Genomic DNA, 13456 nt, shown 5'->3' on the forward strand with positions numbered 1-13456 from the left:
CACCAATCTCAGTTTCACTTGCAAGATGTGTCTCCCAACTTTCCCCTTATAACTGCTATTAAAAAAAAACACACAAATCCTTGTCTTGAGTAGATAAAAAGAGGATGGGACGAATTTCATTGAAAATTAATGAAAACTTGATTTGCAAATGAAAAGGGTAAATTGATATGAGAGAAGTAAAGGGAAATTTGGCAACTTTCCAGCTTGTTTAGTGTGAGAAGGAAGAAATGCAAATTTGCTACCTGAATCTTCAGAAGGGCTTTCTGCTTTATTGCATCTCCTCAGGTCCGTGGTCCTTACCCGGCTCTTCTAGTAGTGGCAAAGTCATAGATGTCTGAGCCAAACTGCCCAGGTTTCAATCTTCTTTCCACCATTTAGTCACCATGTGACCTCACACAAGTGCCCCAACCTCAATCTTTTACCTGTAAAAAAGAGCTGTCAGATTGTGAAAATTAGATAATGTTTAAAATACTAAGTTCAGTGCCTGGTGCTTTGCTTTTACTCTTCTAAGAATGGAATTTATCTCACTTTGCAATTCTGCTTCAGGAGCAAGTTTTGTATATGTATTTCCTGTCATATCTGGCTCCAGGAAATGTGTGTGCTAAGGTTTGTGCTGAATGTGCACATGTCCTAAATACCACCAGGAACCTCTTTGAGGGAGTGAGTTGGTGAGTGAGTGAGTGGCCAAATCCTGGCTTGCTTGGGACTGAGAGGCTTCCTGGGATGTGGGACGTTTAGTGCTAAAACTAGGAAAGTTCCAGCCAGACCAGGATGAGTTAGTTACCCCCAAATTGACAAAACCCTCACAAGTTTTCTAGATGAAAAGGGCAGGCATGATACTAAAGCTGACTCCATCAAGAGCTACCCACCTGGGCAAGGCCAGTGGCATCTATTGAACTAGAGACCAGTGGCTACTCTTCCTTAACACTAAATTTAAACAAAAAGAGGAAGAGGTCTAATTCACTACCCCTAAGCCAGTGGTTGGCAAACTCATTAGTCAACAGGGCCAAATATCAACAGTACAACGATTGAAATTTCTTTTGAGAGCCAAATTTTTTAAACTTAAACTATATAGGTAGGTACAATGTTATTAACTCAATTAGGGTACTCCAAGCTGGCCTTTGCTGAAAACTCAAGGGGCCAAAGAGCCGCAGTTTGCCGACCACTGCCCTAAGCTATCTGCCCTTAATGGGGGACCATTTTGAATTTTCTTCATGTAAAGCAGTGGCTTTCAACCCTGACTGCCCCTGAGAATCACTCAAGGAAATTAAACGAATACAGCTGCCTGGGACTTATTGCCAAAAATTCTGAGCATTGGTATCTTTTAATAAGGTCTTTAGGTGATTCTAATGCAGCCTAGTTGAGAACCACTAACCTATGTTCCAGCTTGGAGGCAACAGTAAGTGCAAATGATTTGTATTTTCCTAACTGGCAGATCCAAACTGTCCTGACCTGAGTGTCTGCTGAGATGACTTGATCGGTTAGTACAGTGGTCGGCAAACTCATTAGTCAACAGAGCCAAATATCAACAGTACAACGATTGAAATTTCTTTTGAGAGCCAAAATTTTTAAACTTAAACTTCTTCTAATGCCACTTCTTCAAAATAGACTCGTCCAGGCCGTGGTATTTTGTGGAAGAGCCACACTCAAGGGGCCAAAGAGCCGCATGAGGCTTCCGAGCCACGGTTTGCTGACCACTGGGTTAGTAACATGTGCGATGTTTATTTGAGTTGATTGGCCCATGCTGAGATTTCCAATTGAAGAAAATTCAAACGGATGATTGAGTACTGTTTTTATTCCCCCACTTTTCTTTTGTGAGGTCACCATACTTACTGGTATACTATCTCGCTCAAAGTAATAATGGCTTTAAAGCTTGAGAAAATTCAAAGCTTAATTTGGGTGGAGGGGGAACAGGGATGTTTCTGATGAGAAAAAAAAATAGACCCTCTTTTTTGTACCAATTTTCCGGAGTCATGTCAGGAAAGAGCTGAGCACCCTCCTTCTGGTATCTGGGTGGGGACAGCTGCTTCTCTGGATCAGGGTAAGTCTGAGTGAGCTTCAGGCTGGGTTGGCCTCTATCCAGGTGAGTGTGAGTGGTACTTAAAGGCTTTGGGAGTCTAGTAAAAGCGCCTTCCAGTGTCCTCAACCAGGGGGCAAGCTCTGGCTGCACTACCAGCCAGTTATCCAGAGGAAGCAAGCTTAAAAAATTGTACTGTTATTTAGTGCTAAAAAGAAACGAGCCCTGGCCAGTGTGACTCAGTAGTTAGAGGGTCGGCCTGCGAACTTAAGGGTCACAGGTTCTATTCCCGGTCAAGGGCATGTATCTTGGTTGCAAGTTTGATCCTGGCCCCAATTGGGGCACATGCAGAGGGGAGGCAACCAGTGGATGTGTCTCTCACATCGATGTTTCTCTCTTTCCCTTTCTTTCTCTAAAAATCAATGGAAAAAATATCCTCAGGTGAGGATTAACAAAAACAAAACAACAAAAAAACACACAAAAATAAATAAATAAAATAGGGACTTATCATTTAAAAAGTAATAACAAAAATAAAAATAAATGAGCTATGAAACAGTGAAATTCATGGAGGAACTTTAATGCACATACTAAGTGAAAGCTGTCAAACTGAAACAGTAGGCGCCATACTGTATGAGTCCAACTACATAATAATCTGGAAAAGGCCAAACGAGGAAGAATGATAAAAAGATTAGTGGTTGCCAGGGGCTAGCAAGGAGGGAAGGATGAATAAGCCAGACACAGAAGATTTTTAGGACAGTAAAACTATTCTGTATACCCTAATGATGGATACATGTCATTATACATTTGTTAAAACCCATAGGATGTCCAACCCCAAGAGTGAACTATAATGTAAACTGTGGACTTTGGGTGATAATGATGTGTCAGGGTAGGTTCATCAGCTATAACAGATGTCCCACTCAATTGGGGGATGTTGATAGTAGGGGTGGTAGTATTTGTGTGGGGATAGGAAGTATATGCTAACTCTCTGTACTTTTTGTTCAATTTTGCTGTGGAGCTAAAACTGCTCTAAAAATAGTCTATTAAAATTGTACTGGCAATAATGTGTATAAATGCTAGATTGAATATTTTTTTCTGGGATCTCATGTTTTAAAGACAAAGCAGATATGAACATATGAAGTGAGGAAGTAAAGAAATATCTTATTTGCTTTTTTCTCTACAAGTAGCTCTTATTTATTGAAGGATTTTAGAGTGAGAAAAAGACTTAAGAGAGAAACATCGATTTTATTATTTATGCATTATTAATGTTCCATTATTTATGCGTTCATTGGTTACTTCTTGTATGTGCCATGACTGGAGATCGAACCCACAACCTTGGCATATTGGGATGACACTCTGACCAACTGAGCTACCCAGCCGGGCCTCAAAGAACTCTTTAACATTCTGTTCACAGAATGTTAGAATTTTGCCTGGTAAAAAAGGGGGTGAAATGCAGGCTGAGTGAATCCCCTCTCCACATGGCTGTGGGGGCTTTTGATGTGAATCTGAAGCTTTGTTCTTGCTACGGGGGTTTTTCTGTGAGATAAACAGAGCCCGTCCTCCAAGCCCATCTTTCCCCAAGGTCAATATTGACAGCTCAGCCGTGGACTTCCTTCCTTCCAGTCCTTACATCCCATGTGATACTGAAGCCTTACAGGACATCCTTGATCCTAATCCTAAGACCTGTGAGCCCCACAAGGAGGAGGCGGGGTCATATTCAGCCTCTGTGCTCTACAAAGCTATATTACTCAAATTAAGAAATGGGATCAATAGGTTCAAAGTTCATCACCTGTTCATAAAGAGTATTGATCCCTTTAATAACCCACTGTTCCATAAGATACCATAAATGGAAAGTAACGTTTTAAAATGTGAATTTCTATATACTATTGATGATGCAAAATGTTATTTCTTATTATGAAAATAATAAATGTTTATGGTATTAGCAAAAGAAGGAGAAGAAAAACATCTACCACTTCAGAGATAACTCTTGTTAATGGTTTGTTGTATATCCCCTCCAAAGCACACTGAGGGAATCCAGTGGAAACATCTGTATAATTGCTCCATCATCAATGTCTCTATCCCCACATCAAAAAGCTGTAAAGAGCACAGTTAATTTTACTTGATCACTGGCTCATTAGGAATCTTGGCAAATGTGTAACTTGTAGGCAAGTATATCCCATCCAACTCACAGTCCACTTTTCAGTGGGAAACAAATGGTTGAGGTGTGATTTTTTTTTAAAATCCTGCTAAAAGAACTTTATGTCTCTTCACCACTAAATTATGACACCTTATCTCATAGTTAATAGCATCTAATGGCTGTATCTCCAGGTAATGTAATCCCGCTGGACATGCAAAGTATGCAAAGCCCATGTTTTAGAACAAAAGGGTATTTTTCTATCTCCAGTAAATAAAAGGTTTTTCTTTTTTTTTTTTAGCTATAAAAGGACAAAAAATTGGTTTTAAATTTATTCCCTGGGCAGGGTTTCCTAGATTTTTTTTTTTTGGGGGGGGGGGGCTGTGGGAGGGCACTTGGCCATGGAGCTAGCCCAGCATCTTCAGTCTCCTTCCATTTTTGTAGCAGCGTAAAGAATTTGCTGAATGAGACTATAGTCACTCCATGGTGTGATAATTAAATCCCAAGGTCCTCTCAGTCTAAAGACAGCTGCAACCAGCCGTGTAGAAGTGTCAGCAGACCACTGATCAGTGTGTAGAAGAACTAAAGACATTCCTTTTCCTTTAAATATCTTCACTGCCCTCTCAAGGTTATATGTTTTTCTTTTTGAGGAAAAACATTTACTTTTTAACTCTAATTGTAGCAATAAGGGCAAAGCTTCACTAAAAAGTTGTCAAAGATGTTTAATTTAACTAAGGTTTTGTTGCAGCATTTTCCAGGTTTAAATGGAACACCAGGTCTCCCTTTTTTATTTTCTCTATATGCTTCATAGCCCTGAAACCCAAGAGTGCTGTTGTCTACTCTAGTTGCTCTATTGCAAGAAGAAATGGTCCACTCCCTAGTCCCGCCCTCTTCTTAAGATATTGCTATTGCCAGAGACAGAGGATAAAATTATATGAATAATTGAGAACAGTTTGCCTCGAAGTGTGTATTGAGGAATCGGCACTATGTCAGTGCTTTAAGTGAATTGCCAACAATAAAATCAACAGCAACCACTTGTGACATCCCAGTCACTCTTCTAAATACCTAGGCACATTTAGTCACTTCATCCTGACAGTAACCCCAGGGGGTGGAGGTCCTTATTGTCCCTATGTTGCAGATGATGACAGCACTTCACACAAAGGTAAGTAGCCAAGCCAGAATTTGAATATGAACAATTTGACTTGAGAGCCTGCCCTCTGAACCTAATTAAATTGACACGACAACCTGCAAGATTGGTGTCCCCATTTTATAGATGAGAAGTTGGGGCTCAGAAAGATGAACATCTTTGCAATAATGTCTCACACCTGGGAAGTGGCAGAGTTTGGTTTAAAATCCTGTTTCCGGTCTTCCCACGTTTCTCATACTGTAATGTCATCCTTTGTATTCAGGGCTTTTTTCACAGTGGAGAGAGCTTATAATTGGCCAATAGAAAGAGGCTTAATTGGGCCTATGACATATTTTTCTGGATTCTTTTTGTACAGGAAGCTACCTGTTTAGATAGTACTCTTCATTTATGTAAATACCACAATATGAACTGCATCTCTTTCTATATAAATAGCTGTAGGATTAAGCTTCCCAGTTTATTCCTGCCTCAAGGACTGGTTGCTGTCCCTCCGCCTGGAATGCTTTGAACTGAGATCTTGACTTGGCTGACTCATTCTTCTCAGGTGTAAACTCAGAGGTCATCATCTCAGGGGGCTGACCCTGACGACTTGTACTGGTTTCTTAAGGCTCCAATAACAATGACCACAAACTGGGTGGCTTAAAAACAACAGAAATGTATCATTCTCTCATAGTTCTGGAGGCCAGAAGTCCAGAAGGTGTTGGTAGGGCCATGCTGCCTCTGAAGGCTCTGGGTGGGGAACCTTTCCCTGCCTCTTAATTTCTGGTAGCTTCATGCATTCTCTAGCTTGTGGCAGCATAACTCCCATCTTTGCCTCTCTTGTCTCTTCTCTGTGACTCCTCTTCTTCTAAGAACACTTGTTATTGGATTTAGGGTGCACCTGGATAATTCAGGATGATCTCATCTCAAGATGCTTAACATATTTGCAAGACTGTTTCTCCAAATAAGGTTACATCTAAAGGTTCTGGGTGGACATATCTTTGGGGGGGGGGGAGGCGTGTGTGCTATTATACCCTACTCTAGGTAAACTACATTATAGATAAAGCAGTCTTTGCTACTGTCACACTCTGACATCATCACCCAGTTCATTTTTTTCTGAGTCCTTGTCCTTATTTGGTGCATCTCATTCTTTAATCTGCCTACTCTTCTTTGTTACCTGTCTCCACCTACTTGAATTCAAGCTTCATGAGTGTCACTGCTGTGTGCTTGGTGCCTGCACCAATGCTTAGTATAGTGTAAAAATCACCAAATAATTACTGAATGAATAATACCATTTGACATGTGTGCTGTCAACTTGGCTCCTTTCAACAATCCATAGGATTTTATGTTATTTGAATTTCAGTTCCATGTTTTTCGAAATGTAAGTATATTATGGAGCATGTATTTAACACAATAAATAAATATATCTGGCCATTTGAATGTAACAATTGCTAACTGGTCTTTGCGGTTCATTTAGCTTTTACTTTATCCCAGGAACAATCCTCAGCAGAATATTTCTTTCTCCCCTAGGCTCTGATCACCTCCGGGAGAAAGATGGGCTGTGGGCTGTCTTGGTCTGGCTCTCCATTATCGCTGCCCGGAAGCAGAGTGTGGAGGAAATTGTTCGCGATCACTGGGCCAAATTTGGCCGCCACTACTATTGCAGGTGAGAAGGGTAAAGGTCTCTGCGTGGACACTGGGAACTACTCTTAGAGAAGGTTTCTAAAACTGGTGGCCTAGGACCTTAAGAAGGAGGCATCTTTCAGGAAGATCTGAGGAACACAGAGGATGAAGCTGGATAACCCCTGAGAAGTGGTTGGGGTGGAGTCAAGGACTACCAAACTGGAAAGTACAGATTTCCCCTCTCCCAATGCCATCCCTCTGTAATCTTTCCATCAGTGCCTGTAAGGTGGGCAGTCATCTCGAGAGGGAATCTGAACTGCAGTCAAACCAAGGGCTTTTCTTGTTGGCTCTCCACCCATAATTATCAAGAAAGTGGAGGTGGGGAGTTGCAGACAGAAGCCTTGACAGGTCAGGGTGCTTTTGTAATCCTCTCCCTACCTTTGTCTTACCTCCCACTAATGGTCCAAACCTTGTCTGAGATGCCTGAGTGTCGCCCTCTGTATGGGGCCACATGATTCGGAAGCCCTAGATTTTGCTCAAGTTTTATCCCCATAAAAGGAGGTACAGAAAAGGGAAATATTACCCTGGGAAGGAGGAAGGGAAAAGGTCAGTGGCTAAGAGCTTTGGGTTGAGGGTCTCTGCCACTTTTCTGTTGTTGAAGTAAGTGAGAGGGCAGTCTTCTGGCTGTGTGGTTGCCTGCTAGATGTGTGTCCCTAGTACTCAGCCATGGCTCAGGGGAAACTAGTAGGAAAGGGTGTTAGGACAGAACATGGGGATGGAGCAAGGGAATTCTTGGATAGTCTTACAGGCTCTCTGTATTAAAAACAGATTGTGGCTCATTTGCTTTGCTTATGAATAGTTAATTCCTTTGGATGTTTGATTGTGTTTCAAGAGCTTGAGGGACAGAAAGAAAGCTTTAGACTTCCCTTATAAGGTGATTGTTCCTTCTCTTATGAGGTCATTTACTTAGATAAATATCAGAGAATAAGGAAGCCTGTGATTGCACTCATTAAAGTGAAAGAAACTACAATGCTCTGACAAATGTAGACAGTGCCATAATATTCTTGGTTCCTGTTTAGTCAAGAAGGCTAAGGATGTAAGAGACTGAAAACCATCTCAAATTATTCATTGTGTCATAAAATAAGGACTCTCAAGACAGGTGGGAACTTGTTTTACCCCCTGGTATTTCTAACAAGTGCCAAAAAATCCTGCTTCTTGTGGGCTTTTTCTTGGCATACTAAGGAGCTAATTGGCACAGCAAATCCTTCAGTTGAATAAAGCTGTTTTTTAAAAGTCCAACCTGATAAAATATATCATGATTGCTAACCTCTGGCTTAGTGAGATTGCTTTGAGTCAGGGATGTGTTTCTCATAATTTGTGGAATGATTATCTAGTTTTCTGCCAGTGTTTTGAAGACATGGTGTTATGATAAGTATTTATAATATAGTTCACATTTTGTGGCCAAGAGCTTACGTGATAATTACCTTTTTCATAACAAATACCATATTAGAGAATATAAAGCAATGGAGATTTGAATTCTTGTTGGACACTGTTTTATGTTTTAGGTTCTGTCCAAAAAATCATAGAGATAAAGACAGAGGGAGGAAAGGTAGAATGAAAGGTGAACATTTCCTTCAACCTCCAGCTAATGCAGATTGAAAGGTGCTTATGAAATAAAATGGTTTCTAACCTGTTTTCTTAGTGGGGAAGAGTTAATCAAACAATTTTGGTTTCACTAATACTGAGCCTGAACCCAAATTATTTTCCTTATGTGAATTTACCCCAGAAGTTTTCCATTTAAAGGTTTCTTCCCTGGAACGTGTTAGTGGTGGGGTAGTCAGAGGGGGTTGTAGTCAGAGGGGAAAGACCTGCTTGTGTATGATGATGAGCATTTGGGCTGGCTGGTCTGATGACTTCAGCCATAGACTGACTTGATCTGTTATAATATTAGTGGATTTTCTCAATTTCTGAATCACTTTCAATGCTTCTTTATCCCCTACGAGATTCTCTTAGCCCATCATCCCACCCCCTCCTGCTCCGTCTTCTACCTTCCCAAAAAGACAATCTTTAAAGAGAATCTAGGCTCAGAACGCATGCAATGATGAGAAAGAATGTTCTGAGTTCCATATTTTTTTTTTGTTTCTGAGGTTGGGGAGGACACACCTTGTGTAGGAGGGAGAGAAAAAAAAAAGATACAGTTATAGGTGCAGGGGACCCATTGTTAGACATGGTATCATTTCATGTTCTGAATTTTGGCTACTACCCTGATATTTACTTAAAAATATTGGGTGGAAAAAAGTAGAAACAACTATTCAGATATTCCTTCTTTCATTTCACTCTGAGAATTCATATTTCCCCCTGTGTTACAGGGAGCCCAAATGTGAAGTCCCAGCACCGCTACTTGAGCATAGCTGCCCATCTAAAGGACTTGCTTCTTAAACAGAACATTCTGGTTGTGCCATCAGACATTGGGAAAGACGCTACAGTTTCTTTATGGTAGTGACTAAGAATAAAAGTAATTAGCAGTTTAAGCACTGGTGTCTGGCACTGTGCCAACTACTTGGTATCCATTATCATATTTATCCCTCATAACAAGCAATGAGATTGGTGTTATTTTTAGACATTTTTTTCCTGATCATGTTTCAGCCCCATTGTTACATTTAATGAATGAGGACTTTTGGCTAAGAGGACTTTTTTTTTCTTTATTTTTTTTTTTAATGGAAAAACGGTGATATTTCTTCCAAGTTTCCAAGAGACTTTTATGGTATGTTGAACTCCCTCTTTCTCTCTTTACCTCCCTTGATTTATCTCCTTCCTTCCTCCCTTCCTCCCATCTTTCATTCCAATACTCACAAAGCACTTACTACTTACCTGAAGCAGCTGAGAACAAAATAGGTAAGGACTCTGCCCTCCAGAGCTTACAGCTTTTGTGGGCAAAGACAGATACGAAATAATAAATAAACAATCAAGGTAAATACAAATTGGAATAACTACCAAAGAAAAGGGAAAGGATGATGAGAGAGAGGGGGATATAGAGGGAAGCTATCTCAGATGGACCTTCAGAGAAGGTCACTTTCTGGAGGTGACACTAAGTTTGAAAACTGAAGGAGAGACTGCTAGATAATTTGAGTAGCTGGGGGAAGAATATACCAGGTAAAGGAAACAGTCAGCAAGAGCAAAGGCCCAGAGACAGCTAAGGGTGAAGTGTCTCTGAGAACGGAGAGAAGGCCAGTGTGGCTACAGCATAAAGAAGAGGGAGAAAGTGGGACAAAGTCACAGTCAGGAGGTGGGCAGAGTCGCATTCCCTTATAGACTATGGCTAGGGTTTTGAGTCTTGTCCTCAATGTGATGGGTGCTTTTGGAGGAATTTAAAGGAATGGAGTGACCTGACGATTTTTACATCACTACTCTGACTACTGTGGAGAATGGATTGTAAGAACCCGGTGGAAGAGGGGAGATTAGTTGGGGGTACTTTCCTGTGTGGTTCTTCCTTGAAAACAAAGCCAATCATAAGAGATTCACTTAATTGCTCATTCTCGAATTAAGTTTGTGTTCATCCTGTGTCCTGCCCTCCCTCCCAGGTTTGACTATGAGGGGCTAGAGCCCAAGGCGACATATTACATCATGAGGGACTTGGAGGCCCTGGTCACAGACAAGTCCTTCATCGGCCAGCAGTTTGCCGTGGGGAGCCATGTCTACAGTGTGGCAAAGACAGACAGCTTTGAATATGTGGACCCTGTGGATGGCACTGTGACCAAGAAACAGGTACTTGCTAAGAAATCACCAAAACAGGTTATTAGGCAGAGCCAGGTGCCAAAGTCGTTAGGGATGATTTACTCTGAGCCCTTCATTTTATAGGTGAGAGCCCTGTAGCCAGGAGAGGGGAAAGCCCTTGGTGAAGGCTACCTACCTACTGAGTGGCAGAGGGTAGATTAGAGTATGGGGCCCTGAATTTCTGTCCGGTATTCTTTCTGCTTGGTAACTAATGGGCCAATATCTCAAACGGATAATAGACCCAACACTTCCTTCTGAAATGTTTGTACCTGCAGGCTCTCTATGTGGTAGCCATTACTGGTGATGGGTTCAGTTAAGTTTCCAGGAGCAAAAGATCCTTTTCCTTCGGATCCCCAGATGCAGGAATGTTTCCCCTTTTATGACCTCTTGTCATTGAGGAATGAGAGGAGCTTAGCCAGATGGGCTTGTTACTTGTGGTAGGAGAAGAAACAGTTAGAAAATTTGCCACACCAAACCCCAAAGAGATATTTATGGTTGAGAATTATTAATGGTTGAGAATTATTATCACCATAGATAACTGGTGGAATTAACCACAACTTCTGTTATGGTCTCATCTTTGTGAATTGTGTAAGAAAAGTTGAAAGCTATTAATTATTTTTCTTCTCAGTTTTTTTTTGTTTATTGTCTATGGCAAATATTGACTGCTCTCAGTAAATTTTAACATTTGCAGTCTAAATAAGATACTCTGAATAACAATAAGAGAAGTTCCACTCCAAAATCTCTAATTCTTACCTTCTTATACATTCTTCATCAAGTAAAGACAACAAAATAAATCAGAAGCTGTAAAGTTTTGGGAACTAAATATAATAATATTTTAAGTATTAATGCTATTTTAAATATAATAGTATTAAAGTAGTAATGCTATTTTTATTTTGGCCAATATTTCATTCATACTTGTTCCTCCAGGTCAGTGCTTCTCAACCTTTCTAATGCCGCGACCCTTTAATACAGTTCCTCATGTTGCGGTGACCCCCAACCATAAAATTATTTTCGTTGCTACTTCATAACTGTAATTTTGCTACTGTTATGAATCGTAATGTAAATATCTGTGTTTTCCGATGGTCTTAGGCGACCCTGCTAGCGGTTCTCAACCTGTGGGTCGCGACCCACAGGTTGAGAACCGCTTGCTGTAGAGCAGTTCATTAACAGTGGTTCATTACGATTCATTAACAGTGGCAAAATTACAGTTATGAAGTAGCAACAAAAATAATTTTATGGTTGGGAGTCACCACAACGTGAGGAACTGTATTAAAGGGTCGCGGCATTAGAAAGGTTGAGAACCACTGCTCTAGGTTATCCTGACTTGCAAATGTTCCAAAACTCAATGTCATCCTGTTACTCTCTTGGTATTCTCTCTCTCTCTGGTCTGCTTCATTTTATGGTGATTTTTCATCTCTATCAAAATATCAATCTTTCATCCTTAGAAGGCCTCTTATGGCTAGACACAAGGATTACAGTCTTACTTTGGAAAGGTCTAAGGTAGTGAAGAAAATAGTGGTTACGAAGTTTAAAGACCCCCAGTATTGAATTCTACCCTGCCAGTTACTAGTGTCTGACTTTGGCAAAGTTGCTTGATTTTTTGAGCCACAGTTTCTTCCTAATCTGTAAAATATCTGGCTCAGAATTGTTTTAGAAATGGAATGAAATAAACTATGCAAAAGCTCATAGCTATCCTTGACACAGGGAGTACACAGTACATTTTTGGTAGTCATGTTTTGTTTCACTCAGGATGCTTTCTTGACTGGATTGAATTCTCTCCAAAATAATACCAGTGATTCCCTGGAAATGTGCAGCCAGGAGCTCAGCACATGGCATCTTGGAGCCTCTGTGCTTTGGATAAGCCCTTTCCAGTTGTGTACCATATTCCCACTTGCATTTTACATAAGGACCTCAGGGCTTTTTATTTCTCAAAGCCAGGGCTCATTATGTTGTTACTGTAAAATTTAAGAGTTGTAAAATACATGCTTTCTAAAGTATCCTTGGATGGTTTCCATTCCCCCATGAGGAAGGCTTGCACACCATCCCTTGAAGGGATCATCTAGTCAATGCTGGTTCTGGATTTTATCTGCTCATATAAAGCTTGTCTGTTGAGCTCATTTGTTTTGCTCTTAAATCCACTAATTCTCTACCATTTTCTTCTTCAGTGCACTTAGCATTTGGATACTTTTCCCCCTGGCTTTTCTTTAATTGTTCACATCAGGCTAATTGCTCAGCGAAGTCTCAAGTTTGGACATTTATTTATTCCATCTCCCCTCCCCTCCAACCCTGAATACTGGTTTCCATTTTCACTCTGGAATTTATTGATATTTTTTCTTTCCACACTCCTTCATCTGAGCTCAGATGTGGCCATAAATAGATAAGTGCTACCAGAACCTGCTCTCAGGAGCTGCTCTGGGACAGAAGGAAGGTTGTTCATCTTCCCAGTTTCCAGGACCCATGTGACATCTTCATTAGCTAGTGGCCCTGAGTCACACTGGAGCTTCTCCGCAGGTCCAGATTTGGCCCAGTAAGGGTTATGAGAGGCCACTAACACTCAGTGGCATCCCCATGGTCAGTAAGTCGCAGGTGGTTCTTTCACCATAATTGACCCTGTTGGTTTAGAGGGGGAATTCCTGCATTGTGGGGCTGTTGCTAAACTTCCACCGTGGAGGCCCACATCTAAGCATTCTTGGGATGGCAGTAATTGTCAACATTTAATTCCAGGGATAGTTGAGTCTAGGACACACTTTATGCACCACTGTTGCAAAATAAACTACTCCTAAAAGAC

The 13456-nt window shown here is 40.9% G+C and overlaps 1 protein-coding gene across 3 annotated transcripts in view; it reads left to right on the forward strand.

Moving 5' to 3' along the window:
• The window catches only part of PGM5 (phosphoglucomutase 5), a gene marked incomplete at its 5' end in the record, with an annotated part of 197375 nt that overhangs the window by 143107 nt on the left and 40812 nt on the right, over positions 1–13456 (forward strand). For all 3 annotated transcript variants that reach the window (XM_080669073.1, XM_080669072.1, XM_080669071.1), the window contains 2 exons: positions 6802–6937; positions 10476–10659. In XM_080669073.1, the coding sequence (XP_080525199.1) occupies positions 6802–6937; positions 10476–10659 (320 nt within the window). The remainder of the gene's footprint in view (positions 1–6801; positions 6938–10475; positions 10660–13456) is intronic.

This window comes from Plecotus auritus (assembly GCF_963455305.1).
Source record: "Plecotus auritus genome assembly, chromosome: 5".
Taxonomy (NCBI): Eukaryota; Metazoa; Chordata; class Mammalia; order Chiroptera; family Vespertilionidae; genus Plecotus; species Plecotus auritus.